The sequence below is a fragment of the Microplitis demolitor genome, chromosome 10, assembly GCF_026212275.2.
Source record: "Microplitis demolitor isolate Queensland-Clemson2020A chromosome 10, iyMicDemo2.1a, whole genome shotgun sequence".
NCBI lineage: Eukaryota > Metazoa > Arthropoda > Insecta > Hymenoptera > Braconidae > Microplitis > Microplitis demolitor.
The window spans coordinates 15,793,564-15,810,673 of NC_068554.1; the positions used below are offsets into that span (position 1 = coordinate 15,793,564).

Consider the following 17,110-nt stretch of genomic DNA (forward strand, 5'->3'; position numbering starts at 1 on the left):
ATTACTTACCTTATAATCAATCTAATAAAACGGCTATATATTTCAATTGTAAAAATTATGTAAAAATCAACTTACATTAATTTAATCAATTAAATTTATATTATATTTAAATATTTATGCATACATAACCTCAAAAATTAAAAGATATATTTGTATTTATATTTGAAATTTATTTAGACTGCAAATGATACATCAGTTTTATAAATTATTTTATTTAATCAAAATTGTATATTAATCATTTATTTATTAATAATAAAGATTTCTAAACGTGTGTCACATAAGGCTCAGAACGATACGGTATAGGTCTCAGAGCTATCTACCGTATTATTGACAGAACGATACAGTAGATCGTTGCAGTAACAATCTAATAAATAACAATTATGTATTGTTACTGTAACTATACAATATATATTTCTGAGAACAACATTTTTTTCTCCGTGTATGATAATATCATTGGGAACCACACGCAGATAATTTTGTGTAGTAAAATTATCCAAAAATTTTAGGTAACGTTAGGACACCTCGATATTTTTGAGAACGATACTATTTGTTTCAGTAATTTTTGATAAAATATTATTAACATTGTTACGTTCCCGTAATATTTTATTGATTAAATTAAATTTATTATTTTTATTAAATTAATTTTACGCAATATAACTGAAATCGGTTACGATAAGAGAGTCGCCGTGGCTCGCGGGTAGTCAAAACAGATGACGATGCATGAGACCCGGGCCACGACGATTCTCTCACAGGGAACCTGAGATACAGCGTCGACACTTTGTCAACTCTGTTGGCTCTATTATATTTTTATAACGTCTGATAGTCAGTCTTTGGAGAGAGCTCCTAGAGCTCAAGCCTCTGCTCTCCAGCGATAATTAATACATTATAATTAATCCTAAATTAATTTAACCTTATTGTGGGGTGTCAATTGGCACCCCAATATTTTCAACTACACCCTGGCCTGTTCATAACATTATTACCACCCAGGGGCGAGCGCTTATCAGCAGTTCCACCCTGTCCTATCACCCTGAGCGTTGAACAGCAGTTCGGGTTTCCTTCAAATTTTCTGCCGATTTTCCATTCATTCACCTGCTGCTATAATAAAAATATGTAGTTGGAACTGGCACCGAAAATACTTTAAATTGCGAAAAACAATTAAAATTAATAATTAATAAAATAATCTACGACCACGGCCCACCAGGGGTCTATAGGCACTCTAACGAGGCCAAACCTGGATAAAATTAAATAATTAAAAATAATTTTTTTTTTTAATTAATTTTGGGTAATTTCCCAAAACGTAACAACATATACCTTAAACGATAACTATTTTTACTATACGACACGGTAAAATTTTCACAAATTTTCGTAGATCTTTTAAAAAAAAACTTTTTCTTTGTCCCTTAGTTGAAAGTACGCACTTCCCTTCCTAATTTAAGGCCTTAAGTCCTATTTCCCTCCTTTGGTAGAATTACACGCGCCTCACTTATATCGCTGAGAGCAAAAAATTTTTTCGTGCCTATAGAAATAGCCAGCTACTGCCATCTAGTGATCGTCTACCACTTTATCGATAAAATTTTTCACTATAACGTCATAGATCGTTGCTTGATTTATATATACGTCAGTATTTCTGTGTCTTGGTGTTTGCGATATTTTAATTAAACAGTGTACTTACAATAATAAGATGACTGATAAAGTTTCATGGAATGACTCTATAGACGAGGATGAGATGATAAAAGATTTTGATGCAGAGGCAAAGTTAATTATTGAAACGGCAATTTTGTCAAAAAAAATCAGCCAATCGATACCAAATGGTCTACGAAGGCTACCCAACATGGCTAACTGAACATCGAAATTCTCTATCGGACTTAGAAGAAAGTAACTTGGTCGTGTATATCACAGAGTTAAGGAAAAAATTAAAACCACCAACATTGTGGAGCATCTGGTCTATGTTAAAGAAAACACTTAACATTTAAGGCAATATTGATATAAGCAAATTTCACAATTTGAAGTGTTTAGTCAAAAACAACTCTAAAGGTTACAAACCTAAAAAATCATTAATGTTCAAGTGGAACGACATAATGAATTTTATGAACAATGCACCAGATTTCGTGCATTTAGTTGCAAAAGTAAGTGTATTTACGGAAAATTTAATTAATTAATCATTAATCAGTTAATTATCTTAAACTTTTATTCATATCATAATTTAAGATTATACTCGTATTTGGCATCTGTGGAGGACTAAGATGTGATGAATTTACTGAATTGGAGGTGCACGATGTAGAAGATCTTTACATTCGATTTCTTGGATCCATCATCGAAACAAAAAATGATAAACCACGTCAATTTATCATCGGAGAGCTTTTTTTACAGAAAAATAAAAGAGTACATTTCGTTAAGAGCGAGTGAATCATTTACAGACAGATTTCCTTATACGATACCACAATGGGAAGTGTCAGCGGGAAAATATTGGTAAAAATAAAATTGGTTAAACACCTTAGGTCATTGCTTCGTATTTAAATTTACCAAACCCAAAGCTGTACACTGGACACTGTTTCCGCAGAACCAGAAAGACATTTCTATTGGACTCAGGTGCGAACATCACCATGATAAAGTAACGAGAAGGATGGAAGTTTACGAGTATTGCACAAAGTTAATTTTTTCTTTTTAATAAGATTATAAATAATGCTTATTATTTACAAATAATTTATGTATTTACAGGTTATGTGGAAAATCCTCTCAAGAATAGACAGAAAATTTTCGATAGCATAATCCATACAGCTAAACCTAGTGATCAATTAAATCCTCAACCATCAACCAGTGAAAATGATTCAATTGCAATAATTAATAAAAATATCAATAAAAAGTCTTAGCGTGAAGAAGCTGGGTGTAATAACTTTGATCATTTTGATATAAATGATCTGGATTTAGCAATGATTGACGGATTATCTGAATTAACAAGATCTAAATTACCGACACCATTTATTACAAATACAAAGAGCAGAAAAATACTTACTTGTAATAACCAATCACAATTACCGACGCATTTTAGTTTTAAATCACCTGTTAATATATTTCTGAGGAATCAGAAAATATACCATCGTCGAAAAAATTCAAATCTGACGCTAAAACTCATGCATACAATGGAAACATCCATAAATTACGTAACACATTTTGAGGGGGGGGGGGATTTTCAATTTGATATGCATTGTTACATTCAGGGGGATAGTCAATTCGACATGTATTACGTAACAAATATTGAATTACATTGCTTAGATAAAAATTTGGAAAAAAAAATTCTAATCGTATTGATGAAAACAAAAATAAGCAATAAATGTTCTATGCCAAAATTATTATAATAATAAGCAATAAATAATTTATGCCAAATAATTTCTTTGTTTATGTATTTATTTATATATTTTTTATTGGCAAAAAAAAAATTAAGTTCATAAGCGTAAATTTATTTATTTCAAAAAAAGGTAATTATTAATTATTTTTTCATAAGTGTAATATCTTTTTTTTTTGTTTTTTTTTTTTTTTAAGCCTGCTCCCGCCAACCAGACGCACTCGCTTCGCTCGTGCTTTTAAACATCGCGGGGCAGGCATAAAAAAAGAAACAAAAAAAAGTCGGTCTGTCGGTTGACCCTGCGGGTCAGCCCCAAAACTTCCCGCTGTTTTCGACCTCAAAGAGCTCGAAAACATTAGTGTAGATCTATTTTCGAGCTCGAAAATGCTATCACATGCAGTTGTTTTTTTATGATCTTTTCAAGCTCTAACAAGTTACCTGTTATGTTGAAGTTTGAAAATTTAAGAATCGAAAATCATCAATGAAGCGGTTTTTTAAATTTAGTTCCTGATTTTGTTCAGTAAAATAAGTGTATTGAGGCAGAAATCAATGTCGGGGATCAAAATCAAGATTTGAATAAATTTTGACTCATGTAAGAAACAATAAAATATGAAATATCCGATAAAAATATTAAAAACTACGTTTTATCGATTTTTTCGTTGATAATATGATTTAAACTAAAAACCAAGTTCGATGACATTATATGATCAAAAGAAACCATAAAAAAAGATGAGTTGGTATGATATCAGGCACATTTTAGTACGTTATATTATGATTTATCCGGAAAAAATAACATAAAATGTTATTTTTTTAACATTTCAACGCCGATATCTTTCGAACTAATTAATCGATTTTGACGTTTGAGGTAGCAATCAACGCGTTTTATTGAATTCTTGAGCTGATTAGATTTTAAAGTCGATCGTATAAGTCGTTTTTGAGAAATCAATAAAAAACTAAAAAAAAATTTTTTTTTTTTTCGTAATTCGCCAATATTTTCGAGTCTATTCGATCAAATAATCTGAAATTTTCAGGAAAGTTGAAGGCCAACAAGCTCTTTTGATTGCCACCTCAACCATCCAAATCGATTCATTAGTTCAAAAGTTACAAAGAGTTTACACACACACACACACACACACACTCGGACATCATTCTGAAAATAGTCAGAATAGCTTCCTAGGACCTCAAAACGTCGACATCTGATGAAAACTCGATTTTCGAAAATCGGGGTGAAAACAATAACTTCCCAAAATTTTTGGAAATCGTCGTTTTTCTTAGCGGGAAGTTAAAAAGCGAGACAGAAAAAATTAAAGTTTTATGTATATCCGAAAAAGGCACGTCAATAGGGGGAAAATAAAAAAACATGGCGGACCTGTCAGCTGAAGGCAGGACGAGCTTGTATTGTCTATAGTATTCAAAGATGTAATTAATAAACGTACTTTCGACCAGAAAAAAAGAAAAATCGTAAGGCACATAGGGCAGGAATTTCAACTTTCATCCCTTGAAGCGTGTTTTTTATCACAATCGCGGGTGGGATGTTACTGTTCATGCAATTGTAATAATTTAATAAGTTAAATTAATATCTTATTAATATTTATTTATTCTGAATTTCAATATCGTAATTAATGTGATTTATTAGTGAACAAAACGTTTCTATAACTTAATTGCAAAAGAATGGTAAATATTATTATGACTGAACAAATTCGGTAAAAACTAAAAAATGGAATTTTCTTTGAATTTTGGTATGGATGAGACATAGGCAAGTCTCAACTAAACGGTTTGGGATCCTGGTGATAACTAACTTATTATTTTCTTGCATACGGGCCCTTGTACCTCAGGACCCTTGAACTCTAAGTAAAATCGTACTGTTTAGAAAAGGTGGGAAAAGTGACCTTGTGATTGGTAATCAGCAATTGTAGGAGTAACAACCCTTGAGGTAGGAAGGGGCACTGTGAGAAAGGATAGGCAAGAGGAAAGAGCGAGATATTAGAAAGGCTAGAAATTATTTAGAAAAAACTGGAGACACCAGATGATATTCGCGTAGGCTTGGGACAAAAGGCGTTTACAGGAAAAAGGCAATAAAGTAATTTAGTTCAGCTGGACGATGTCGTCTGGGAAAATAAGTTTAAATTTTACTTGGGAATAGTTTTTAAGCGGATTTTAGGATTAAGTTGTAAATTATCTAAACTCAAATTCAAAGAAACTCACATTTTAAAGTTTTACAATACAAAAAAAAGAAGGTCTTAAATCATAAAACTAAAATATAAACAAACAATGGTATTAAATTTGGCTATGCTCTCAACGTCGATGGTTATCTTAAAAACATTTGGAATATTTGGAATAAAATAAAAATTACAAACAAATGGTCGAAATACAATATTATAAAAATCAGTCATAACTTTCAACATTCTCCCCCCGTTGAGAGGTCATAGCCGAGCAACTTAATGTCTTTAAATAGTTAATTTTAGTTTTGGTTAGAATCTTCACACACAGGTAAAATTGCAAGTTTTTTAATATTTCGCACAAAGGTATTTCTTGCGGTTTTCACTGTCACCGTACGAATGATGCCATCATCACCTGGATGACATTCGATGACTCTCCCCATCACCCATTGTGCTGGCGGAGAGTTGTCATCTCGAAGAAGAACGACTGCTCCCTGAACAATATTAGGCTCAGGTGTGTCCCACTTAGTTCTACAAGTGAGTTCATTAAGATATTCTAAGCTCCACCGCTTCCAGAAATCTTGTTTTACCTTCTGAATATGTTCCCAGGCTGATAAGCGGTTAGTTTGAATCTTTGTAAAATCGTGACCTCGAAGGTTGGTCAGTGAATCACCAATTAAAAAATGGCCGGGGGTCAGGACTAAGGGATCATTGGAATCTGAGGAAATAGGAGTTAGTGGTCTTGAATTTAAGATGGCTTCGATTTCAATTACCAATGTGTTAAATTGTTCATATGTAAACAGCATCTCATGTCCAGCCACATGTTGTAGAAGCCTTTTAAAACTTTTCACTGCAGCTTCCCATAGACCTCCAACGTGAGGGGCCTGTGGGGGAATGAAATGCCACTGAATGCCTTTGGTAGTAAGATACCCTTGAATTTTCTCTTGAGCCTCAGCCGTAGAAAGTTCATCGGTCAATTCTCGTAAAATATTGTTTGCACCGACAAAGTTAGTCCCATTGTCACTATATATATCTTGGCACAAACCACGTCGTGAGATAAATCGTCTTAATGCTGATAAGAAGCCTTCGGATGTCAAATCAGTAATTAATTCAAGGTGGACTGCTTTCACTGCAAGACACACAAAGACAGCAACATACGATTTGATTTGTGCCCGATTGCGGAATTTCTTTTCCTTAAGGAGAAATGGTCCACAGTAATCTACGCCGACTTGACTAAATGGACGTGAAGGATTGACTCGAGGCCTAGGTAGATTACCCATCAGATAATTAGTTGTCGGGGGTCTAGCTTTACAACACTGTACACATTTGTTGATAATTTTGTATACCTGGCTTCGACCTTCAATAATCCAGTATTTGCGCCGCAAAATGTACAATGTTTGTTGCACTCCGCAGTGTAAATGTATCCTATGTGTATGATGAATAAACAGATTTGTGACATGGTGATTTTTTGGTAAGATAATAGGATGTTTTGCATCGAAGGGTAAATTAAAGAGGGATAGACGACCACCGACTCTCATTATCCCATTATCATCCAATCTTGGGGTTAATTTTGAAAGTTGAGCATTTTTATGTTTCGACCATTCCAATTTATTCAGAATTTTAAGGTCTTCGGCAAAAGCTTGACGTTGAACTGTTTTAATTACTCGAATCTCTACTTCCTGTAATTCTTTTACTGTTAAGGGGCCTTTTGTTTGACGCCCTCGTACAAATCTGAAGCAATAAGCCAACGAACGCATCAACCGGTCAAGATTCGAAAACTTATCGAATGTTGTAAATTCCTTTTGGTTGGTAAACAGACAAGTGACGCGCCGTTGCTCAGATATTTCTTTACTGAACTGTAAATTAGTGACTGGCCACTTATTCTGGGGCTCGCTCAACCATAGAGGTCCCATTCTCCAAATGCTCATTGAAAGAAAGTCAGTAGGTGAAACCCCTCGTGACACAAGATCTGCCGGATTTTCTTTTGTGGGTACATGGTGCCAGTTGTCAATAATCGTTTTGTTTTGAATGTCTGCCACCCGATTGGAAACAAACGTTTTTAAGTGATGAGGTGATGTATTGAGCCAATGTAAAACTATAGTTGAATCGGTCCAACAATATATTCCATCAAATGTAATCTTAATGGCTGAAACTATAGCTGTAATTAATGTTGCCAGAAGTTGTGCACCGCACAATTCTAATCTTGGTATGGTAATTGTTTTTAATGGAGCGACCCTTGATTTGGCACACAATAATTGTACTCGAGTCTTCCCTTGATGATCAAGTACACGCAAATAAACGCAAGCACCATATGCCTTTTCACTTGCATCTGAAAATCCATGTAGCTGTATATTTTTTATTGTTGATGACATAATTGTTCGGGGAAAAGATATCTGGTTCAATACCGGCAGTTGGCCGCAGTAGGTTTTCCATTCCGTGTGAAGTTCCAGTGGTAAAGATTCATCCCAATCGAGTTTCTCGGACCATAATCTCTGTAGAAGAATTTTTGCTATGATAATAACAGGTGCTAATAGTCCTAGAGGATCAAAAATTTTTGCGACTTCTGAAAGAATAGTTCTCTTTGTGATCTTAGTCTGGTTTGTAATGGTAATAGCATTAACTGTGTACATTATGTTATCGGTCTTTGACTCCCAGCAGACGCCCAAAGTTTTTAATGTTGTTTCACCCAACTGTAAATGAGGGTTGATATTTTCTTTAGAAATATCTTTTAATACCTCACTGTCATTTGATGCCCATTGACGAATAATTAAACCCGCTTTGGCAAGTATATGGGAGACTTCTTGTTGCATTTGAATCGCTTCTAATTTGGTTTGGGCTCCAGTGAGTAGATCATCTACATAAAAGTCCTCCGTTAGAATTTTGGCTGCTATAGGAAACGAATGACCTTCATCTTGAGCCAGTTGATGTAAACAACGGATAGCCAGGTATGGTGCGGGTCTCAGTCCAAAGGTTATTGTATTCAATTCATAGGATTGTGTTTTATTACCATGATTCCATAATATCCGTTGAAATTTTCTGTCTTCTTTCCGCACTAGAAATTGTCGGTACATCTTTTCAATGTCACCTGTTAAAACGATTGGATGCTTTCGAAAACGAATTAAAAGTGAAAAAAGATCCGATTGAATAGTAGGTCCAGTAAACAATTTATCGTTTAATGATGTACCTGTGGTTGTATTTGCAGAACCATCGAATACAACTCTAACCTTGGTGGTCATACTTGTTTCCTTTATTACGGCATGATGTGGGAGATAATAACTGGTGGTGGCTGTCGGTTGATCGTGAATTAGAGACATATGATTTAAATCTAAATATTCTTGTAAAACTTGATGATATTGAATCTTCAAAGTTGGATTTCTTTTTAATTTTTGTTCGGTGTTTGTCAATCTCTTGAGGGCTAAGTGGTAAGAGTCTCCTAATGCTGGACTACGTGGATTGAATGGCAGTGCTACGACGTAGCGACCAGTTGGATCTCTTGCAATATGTTTTTGGAAATGCTGCTCACACTCCTCTTCCTCTGGAGTAAATCTTTTAGTGCTCGGACATTCTTCAATTTCCCAAAATTTATTTAGGTCAAAGTCATTGATACTTGTAATATGGCATGCTGCTGATGTGACGTATTTACTTGAAGGCGCTGCTCCACCTATAATCCAACCAAGCAATGTTTTCTGAAGGAATAATTCTTGCTGTGCAGGTAAAGAGATTTTGATTTGACCTATACATAACAGTGAGAGAGTAGTACCTGCACCTATTAGCAGGTCAACTGGTGCGGGCTTGTAAAACCAAGGATCGGCTAATTTAATGTTAGATGGAATTTTCAATGTTTCTTGATGAATAGGTTGATCCGGTACTATCTGAGAAATCATCGGTATAATCAGAAAGGTAAGTGTTTTCTTGTATTTATTTACTCGGGATGTAACTGTCGCTGTGGTTATTTCATTACAGTAGGTGGTCATGGTATTCAGTGCTCCGACAGGTACACGACATGTGCTTGTTTTCAATTTTAAAAGTCTTGCCATACTCTGAGTCATAAAATTTGTTGTGGAACAGGTATCTAGTAAGGCTCGACAATTAATGGGTTGCTGGTCTTTGTCTAAGATATTCAATACAGCGGTGACCATTATGTCATTCGACACAGTATTTAATACTAAACTAACTTGTTTTTCTTCTTCTGATGATGCTTCATTGGTGTGAATATTTTGACCATGTAGTCATGCTCGTGTTTCATTACTTGTAGTTGCATAATTAACATTCGAAGTTTGGGTTAAATTATCATCCCTTTGAAAATGTAAAAACGTATTATGGCGTTTTGAACATATTTGACATGATGCTTTTGATGTACACGACTTAATACTGTGCCCTTTTCCAAAACAATTATAACAGCGATTAGTATCCTTAATTACTTTACGTCGGTCCTCTGTGGACAAACTTCGGAATTTTTCACAGGTATATAACAAATGATGCTCGTTGCACACAGGGCAGGTAATAGCCGGGTCGGTAATCTTATTGTTCGAAAACTTAGTATAATGGTGATTTGAGTTGTTTGTAACATGGAGTGCCTGAGTGAATGGTCTATGCTGATGGTTATCTTTTTTTGGTGGTGGATTAGATGGTGTTTCGTTATAACGAAACGTGTCACCACAACTAGCACGCTTTTCTAAAAATTTTAATAGATTTTTATACGATGGAACTTTTTCATCGGTCAAAGTGAGCTCCCAATGCCATATGGTTGTTGAATTAAGTTTCGATAAAATTAAATCTACTAAAGGAATATCCCATGATGAGACGGGTGCTTTCAAATTTTCTAATGCTCTGGTATGCTGGTAGAAGGTGTCAACAAGTTGATTAATTGCCGCAGCTGAATCTTTTTGCAATTTTGGATATTCGCGTAACAACGACCAGTGACGACGCGTTACTCGGCGGACTGATTCATATTTTTCTTTCAAAATATCTAATGCGACTGAATAGTTGTCATCTGTAAGCTCTAGGGATTCAATCGCGCTCGCCGCCTTCCCAGTAAGCGACAACCTTAAATAATTTAGTTTTTTGACCGGTGGTAAATCTTCTTGGTCGATCAATGTTGCAAATAAATTATAAAATGCTGACCATTTTTCGACAGTTCCGTCAAAAGTCGGTAATGGAATTGTTGGTAATGTGACCGCTGCTTTTGGTTTGGTTACGCTAGCTACTGCTCTCTGTGAATTATCTGCATTCACAGGAGTTGGGGTTAATCTTTGGATCAAAGTTCGCGCACGAGATGTTTCTACATCAAAACTAGATACATACGACATACGGTTGTCAATCTCATCTTCGGCTACCTCTTCCAATTCAGTTTGAATAATGTCGAATTTTTCGAAGGCTTTTACGGCAGTATTCAAAGTAGCTTGTATGAAATGAATATTCCGGTGTTCTGGATCTGCTATTGCAGCATCAACTGCATTTTTTAAGGCAGTTATAGTAGCTTGAATATGACCGCGTTGTCTTTTAAGTCGGCTGTGTTCAACCATATTGGATTATAATTGATACAGGGATACGTACAAAATAAGGAAAGGTAATTGCTGATCTTTCGGTGGTTTAGTAATATAACAAAGGAAAGTAATTTTCGGCCACTTTTTTAGGTAAATAATAAAGACCAACAGACCTTTGGTGCTGCTGCTGCTGGTACTGATTGTCTCTGCACATGAAGCTTCACCACTTTTTGCAACTTAAATTTTCACTATTATCTCACGTTGCACAACACTTTATTAAAATCCGGCTCGAAGGACCATGTTTTTTATCACAATCGCGGGTGGGATGTTACTGTTCATGCAATTGTAATAATTTAATAAGTTAAATTAATATCTTATTAATATTTATTTATTCTGAATTTCAATATCGTAATTAATGTGATTTATTAGTGAACAAAACGTTTCTATAACTTAATTGCAAAAGAATGGTAAATATTATTATGACTGAACAAATTCGGTAAAAACTAAAAAATGGAATTTTCTTTGAATTTTGGTATGGATGAGACATAGGCAAGTCTCAACTAAACGGTTTGGGATCCTGGTGATAACTAACTTATTATTTTCTTGCATACGGGCCCTTGTACCTCAGGACCCTTGAACTCTAAGTAAAATCGTACTGTTTAGAAAAGGTGGGAAAAGTGACCTTGTGATTGGTAATCAGCAATTGTAGGAGTAACAACCCTTGAGGTAGGAAGGGGCACTGTGAGAAAGGATAGGCAAGAGGAAAGAGCGAGATATTAGAAAGGCTAGAAATTATTTAGAAAAAACTGGAGACACCAGATGATATTCGCGTAGGCTTGGGACAAAAGGCGTTTACAGGAAAAAGGCAATAAAGTAATTTAGTTCAGCTGGACGATGTCGTCTGGGAAAATAAGTTTAAATTTTACTTGGGAATAGTTTTTAAGCGGATTTTAGGATTAAGTTGTAAATTATCTAAACTCAAATTCAAAGAAACTCACATTTTAAAGTTTTACAATACAAAAAAAAGAAGGTCTTAAATCATAAAACTAAAATATAAACAAACAATGGTATTAAATTTGGCTATGCTCTCAACGTCGATGGTTATCTTAAAAACATTTGGAATATTTGGAATAAAATAAAAATTACAAACAAATGGTCGAAATACAATATTATAAAAATCAGTCATAACTTTCAACATAGCGTAATATACTATTTAGCAACTATGAGATCTCCCTTGATTTCTGCAGATCTGCAAAAAGTAACGTGGACATAATTATCGGAAAAATCAAATTTTCATAAACCTGCTGCAGATCAACGAACAGTAGAATTTCCGTTATGTGATTCTCTCGAGTGTTACTCTCTCTTTAAATTTCACAAGATTCTCCCCCTAATGTCAACAATCCTGTCTCCAACTAAGTTTTTTTTTTTTTGCGAAAATGCGAATGAATTTGAAACAGTCTAATACATACATACGGGGCATTCCATGCCAAATCGACCACTTTTGACCCTTACCCCTTTCGATTTGACTAAAACTTTTTTTTCCTTTTCTACCCTATTAAAATCATTTTTCAGGACATTTTTTAATTTTTCTACCCAACCTATAAAAAGTTATGAGTTTTTCAAAAGTACGGCTTTCATTTTTTTAAATAGCTATAACTTCTTTAAAAATTGGCCGATTGGGACGTTCTTTTTTTCAAAAGTTTTGACTTTGAGTGTACTTTTTAGAAAAAAATACAAAAAAATTTTAAGATTATAAACTCTATGTAATTTTTGGCTTTTTTGAGAAAAACCGGCATTTCCTTAAAGTTCACCATTTTTATTTTTTTTTTTTAATTTCTCCAAAAAAACTTCAATTACCTCTGCAATTTTTCCCGCAAATCCTAGAGTGGGCGGATTTTTCCTTCTATTATTTTTTATCAATTGAAAAAACAATTTTTGCCCAGTTTGGCTTATTTTACAAAATATTACTCTGGAAATTTTTGAGAATTTCTTGACGACTTCAGAGTTTGAAAAATTGAAACAAAAAAATTAATTGAAACTAGTAATCCTCGAACGTATTTGGATTTTTTTTAAAAAAGTGAGAAAAAAAGAAGATATCTATAAATAATTTTATTTGAAAACTACACCTGAAAACAAAGAAAATAAGAAAAAAAAAGTGGCCTTTGGTTTATTTTTGACCCAGTCACAGGCTTTCGAAAAATATATCTAACGCACATTACTATTTCAAAAGCCTATGACTTAGTCAAAAATAAACCAAAGGGCAATGATTGTTTTTTTTCATTTTCTTTGCTTTCAGGTATAGTTTTCAAAAAAAAATTACAATAAAATTGTTTATAGGTATCTTTTATTTTCTTTTTCTCACTTTTTAAAAAAAAATCGAATTCATTCGAGGATAACCAATTTCAATTAAATTTTTCGTCTCAATTTTTCAAACTCTGAAAGTATTTGAGAAATTCTAAAACATTTTCAGAATGATGTTTTGTAAAATATGCCCAATTTGGCAAAAAAATTTTTTTAATTGATGAAAAAAAAATAGAAGGAAAAGTCCGCCCACTGTGGGATTGGCGGGAAAATTTGCAGAATTAGTTGAAATTTCTTTTTGAGAAATTAAAAAAATAATAAAAAATGGTGAATTTCAAGGAAATGGCAGGTTTTCTCAAAAAACCAAAAATGTTATAAAGTTTTTTATCTCAAAATTTTCTTGTATTTTTTCTGAATAGAACATTCAAAGACAAAAATTTTGAAATAAAAAAACGTCACAATTGGTTAATTTTTGAAGAAGTTATAGCTATTTAAAAAAATAAAAGCCTTATTTTCGAAAAACTCATAACTTTTTTTAGGTTGGGTAAAAAAATTTTAAAATTTCCTGAAAATTGATTATAATGGGATAGAAAAGAGAAAAAAATTTTCATTTAAATCAAAAGGGGTCGAATTCAAAAGTGGTCGATTTGGCGTGGAATGCCCTACACATACACTCGGACATCATCGTGAAATTAAGATAGCTTCCTAGAACCTCAAAATGGCAAGATTTCTTAGAAGTTCGACTTTTGAAAATCGAACCAACACTAATAATTTCCCGAATTTTTAAAAATTTACAATTTTCTTAGCGAGAAGTTGAAAATTTTTTTATGTGCTCCTTTCCTGAATACCGAGCCTTTTATTCGGTTGGCATCTTGAGACCTGTAGTCTCTGACGTCAAGAGCTACCCCCAGCCCGTGACAAGGTTCACCCCCACTAGAGAAGGGTGAGTTGGACATCGAGGCGCACGAAGACGAGGCATTCCAACGGAGCCCTCCGAGAGGACCCAACGTGACGTCATCTAACTGTTCTCACCCTTACCCTTATTATATTACTTACTATCAATTGTCCACATTATACGATTAGTTGTCGGGTTTAATAATGTTTAACTGTGAAATAAATATTTGGTTTCATCCACTAGCAAGTAAAATATATTGAAATGCCCTTCTTACATATATATATATATATATATATATATATATATATATATATATATATATATATATATATATATATATATAAACGCTTAATAAATGTCACAGTTTTTGCGTCTTATTTTTTTTAACCTTAAATTGTTTAGCACATAGCCAAAGAAGCGTAAGCTATTGTCTTGGGTAGTTCGCGAACGACCTAAGTGGGAAAAGCGCTCTTTTAGGTGAACTATACGAAATAATTCATCGATGATCTCGCTTTTAATTCTTTTTATACATTTTTTAGCATTAGCTTTACTAGACAGTGGTGCTATGTGACTCCCCCTCGCCTGAGGTGGAACAGGAGCCGCGGCTAAGGTGATCCTCCTCACCCTTGCGTCCACACCCATGACGGCTCGATGTGCGTTGTCGACAACTTGACGCGTTGTGCGATGGCTGCCGTGAGTCGCTGGATTCCTTCTGCAATAGAAAAAAACAATTGTTATTGTGAAATTTATGAATAATAAAATACATTGTAAGAATACAAACCATTAGAGGGCTGATCACCATTGGCTTCATCAGCAGCTCTTTTCGCCAGCACCTACGAGCTTATGAAAATAAAATTTCAATATCACTACATCAAAAGAAACAAATTAATTCGCAAATAGTTCTATAGCAAAATATAATTCATTGGGAAAAAAATCTTCGACATAATTCTTGAAAGATTCTTCTTAGAATATATGCATTTATAATTTGTAATTATTACTTACTTATGACGCATCTTATGGCCGTAAACTTATGAATGAGGCCGCCAGAGGTTGAGTTGGATCCCTAATCCACCTCTGCGTCTTCAGGTCGGTGCTGAACCGCACCTGATAGCGTCTTCGGTTCAGAAATGCGGCTGTCACCATGTTCCATCGGTTGATGGTCCGTGAGATTTCATGGGTGATGCGCGACAGGGGTATTTCTGCTAACTGAAGAAAAAATTTGACTAGTTTGTTAAGAAATATTTTGCTCAAACATTAAGTTGGGTTTGTCTTCATGATTCAATTTTTATGGAATTTTTTTTGACGTATTATTTCTGGCTGTTTATTCCTTGTTTTTTCGGCGGGGTGCGATTCGATTAACCTGCTTTTGAACCGTCAAGACGGCTCGATGGGTTGTTACCACTGCTGATGTTAGGTCTTTGAGTGTGAAGGTCAAATTCTAAGATTATTTTCATTAAAATTTATTCATTAATTTTGATTTGAACAGTATAAAAGAAGTAAATATATATACGGGACATTCCACACCAAATCAACCGTTTTGGTGTGGGATGTTCTGGCTTGATTTTTAAATAAATTTAAAATAAAATAAATAAAAGTAATAATTTATAAATAAATAAATAAACGATAAAAAATAAATAAATTTCATGGGATTCGAAACTCACAGCACACACAATATAATATCTCGTGTTATTCTTGGTTACGTTAAAGGGTGAAATTCAAATTTTCCAGGTTCTTCAGGTAGACATGTTTATTAACAGGTAATAATATTAGTGTTACTAATAATAGAGCACCAAAATTAACTTCATTTGAATTAACAACATTGACATTTTGGAGCGGTGTCAGAATCCGCTCAGAATAATAAACTCTTTTTTTATTGTATTATTTTCAAAACACCTGTTTCTCAATTCCAAGAGCCTACAAGCATCTAAGTTTTCAACTATGATGCCAGATCACCTGGCAGAGTCGACTTTTCCCGAAATTCATCTGCGTGATAAATAATTTATAATTAAACTTAAAACAGCTACTTTGATTACTATTCAATTTAATAAAGTCATTTCCATTCATTTATTATTAAATTACTGCTTTAAATAAATCTATATAAATTTGCCGCACTACTAGTTCCAAATATACTACAATTTTTTTTCTCTCGGTCATGGAGGGCAATTTCATTACGTAGAAGTTTAAGTGAGCCTTCAATCTTTTGCATTTCAATGCATTTGTGTTTCAGAGTAGCATTACAAAACGACCTTATTAGTTTCTTGACATAATATTAATATATAATTTTCGTCTATTCACTCTTGCTGACCATCTCTTAGGTGACGTGAGTTGTTGCGATCCATTATTTCGATAAATAAATGAATAATCACGGAAGGTTTTAATAAATAAATAATTTAAGTTATAAATGAATCAATACACACAAATGACAATTAATAAATATATAGATAATAAATAAATGAGAGAATGAATAAATAAATGAGACGGGACTAGCAATATACACAGCACAATATATCACGTGCTTAAATACTAATTATTTTTGGTTGCTTCTCAGATCAAAATTCAATCACCTCAAAATTTGAATAAAGTTTTCAATTGCCATTGAAGCCGTCTCATTGGTCGGCATAATTTCAAAATATTATAAATGACAAATCTAGAGAAATATAGGTTTTTTCATTTTTTATTGTAAAACATGCTAAACTGAAACAAAGCATGGTTCTACTATTTCTGGAAGCATTTCCATCCAAAACTATATAAAAATGAAACCGCTCATTCTCTGTTTGCTAAGTATTCTAAGAAACATGCATTAAAACTCGAAAGACTAAAAAGATTACAAGTAATTTATGTTGCATGAACATGATTTCAGCCTGAAAAATGTGAAAATAAATGGGCATTGGTGCGTCAGTTGATCGTTCTTTAATCTCATTCAATG

The 17,110-nt window shown here is 33.7% G+C and overlaps 2 protein-coding genes and 1 long non-coding RNA gene across 4 annotated transcripts; 1 reads left to right on the forward strand and 2 right to left on the reverse strand.

Annotated features, from left to right (window-relative positions):
* Window positions 1–1,296: 1,296 nt before the first annotated feature.
* Window positions 1,297–3,174, forward strand: LOC103573777 (uncharacterized). 2 transcript variants are annotated; one of them, XR_549184.2, is made up of 3 exons: window positions 1,297–2,126; window positions 2,209–2,649; window positions 2,719–3,174. It is a non-coding gene; the product is annotated as an uncharacterized LOC103573777 (long non-coding RNA). The 2 variants fall into 2 exon arrangements; XR_001345221.1 differs by having other exon boundaries at window positions 2,209–2,637.
* Window positions 3,175–5,804: 2,630 nt separating this feature from the next.
* LOC103573783 (uncharacterized) lies at window positions 5,805–9,641 on the reverse strand. The gene has a single exon (XM_008552989.3). The coding sequence runs from the start codon at window positions 9,639–9,641 to the stop codon at window positions 5,805–5,807; it is 3,837 nt and encodes a 1,278-aa protein (XP_008551211.3).
* A 90-nt stretch (window positions 9,642–9,731) lies between these two features.
* On the reverse strand, window positions 9,732–11,027 carry LOC106693702 (uncharacterized). Its single transcript, XM_014442588.2, has one exon. It carries the CDS (start codon window positions 11,025–11,027, stop codon window positions 9,732–9,734), a length of 1,296 nt encoding a protein of 431 aa, XP_014298074.2.
* Between the last annotated feature and the right edge of the window lie 6,083 nt (window positions 11,028–17,110).

What these genes read in the sequence shown, in the direction of transcription:
- LOC103573783 (XM_008552989.3), bottom strand. Translation starts at nt 9,641, where the DNA reads ATGGTCACCGCTGTATTGAATATCTTAGACAAAGACCAGCAACCCATT.
- LOC106693702 (XM_014442588.2), bottom strand. Translation starts at nt 11,027, where the DNA reads ATGGTTGAACACAGCCGACTTAAAAGACAACGCGGTCATATTCAAGCT.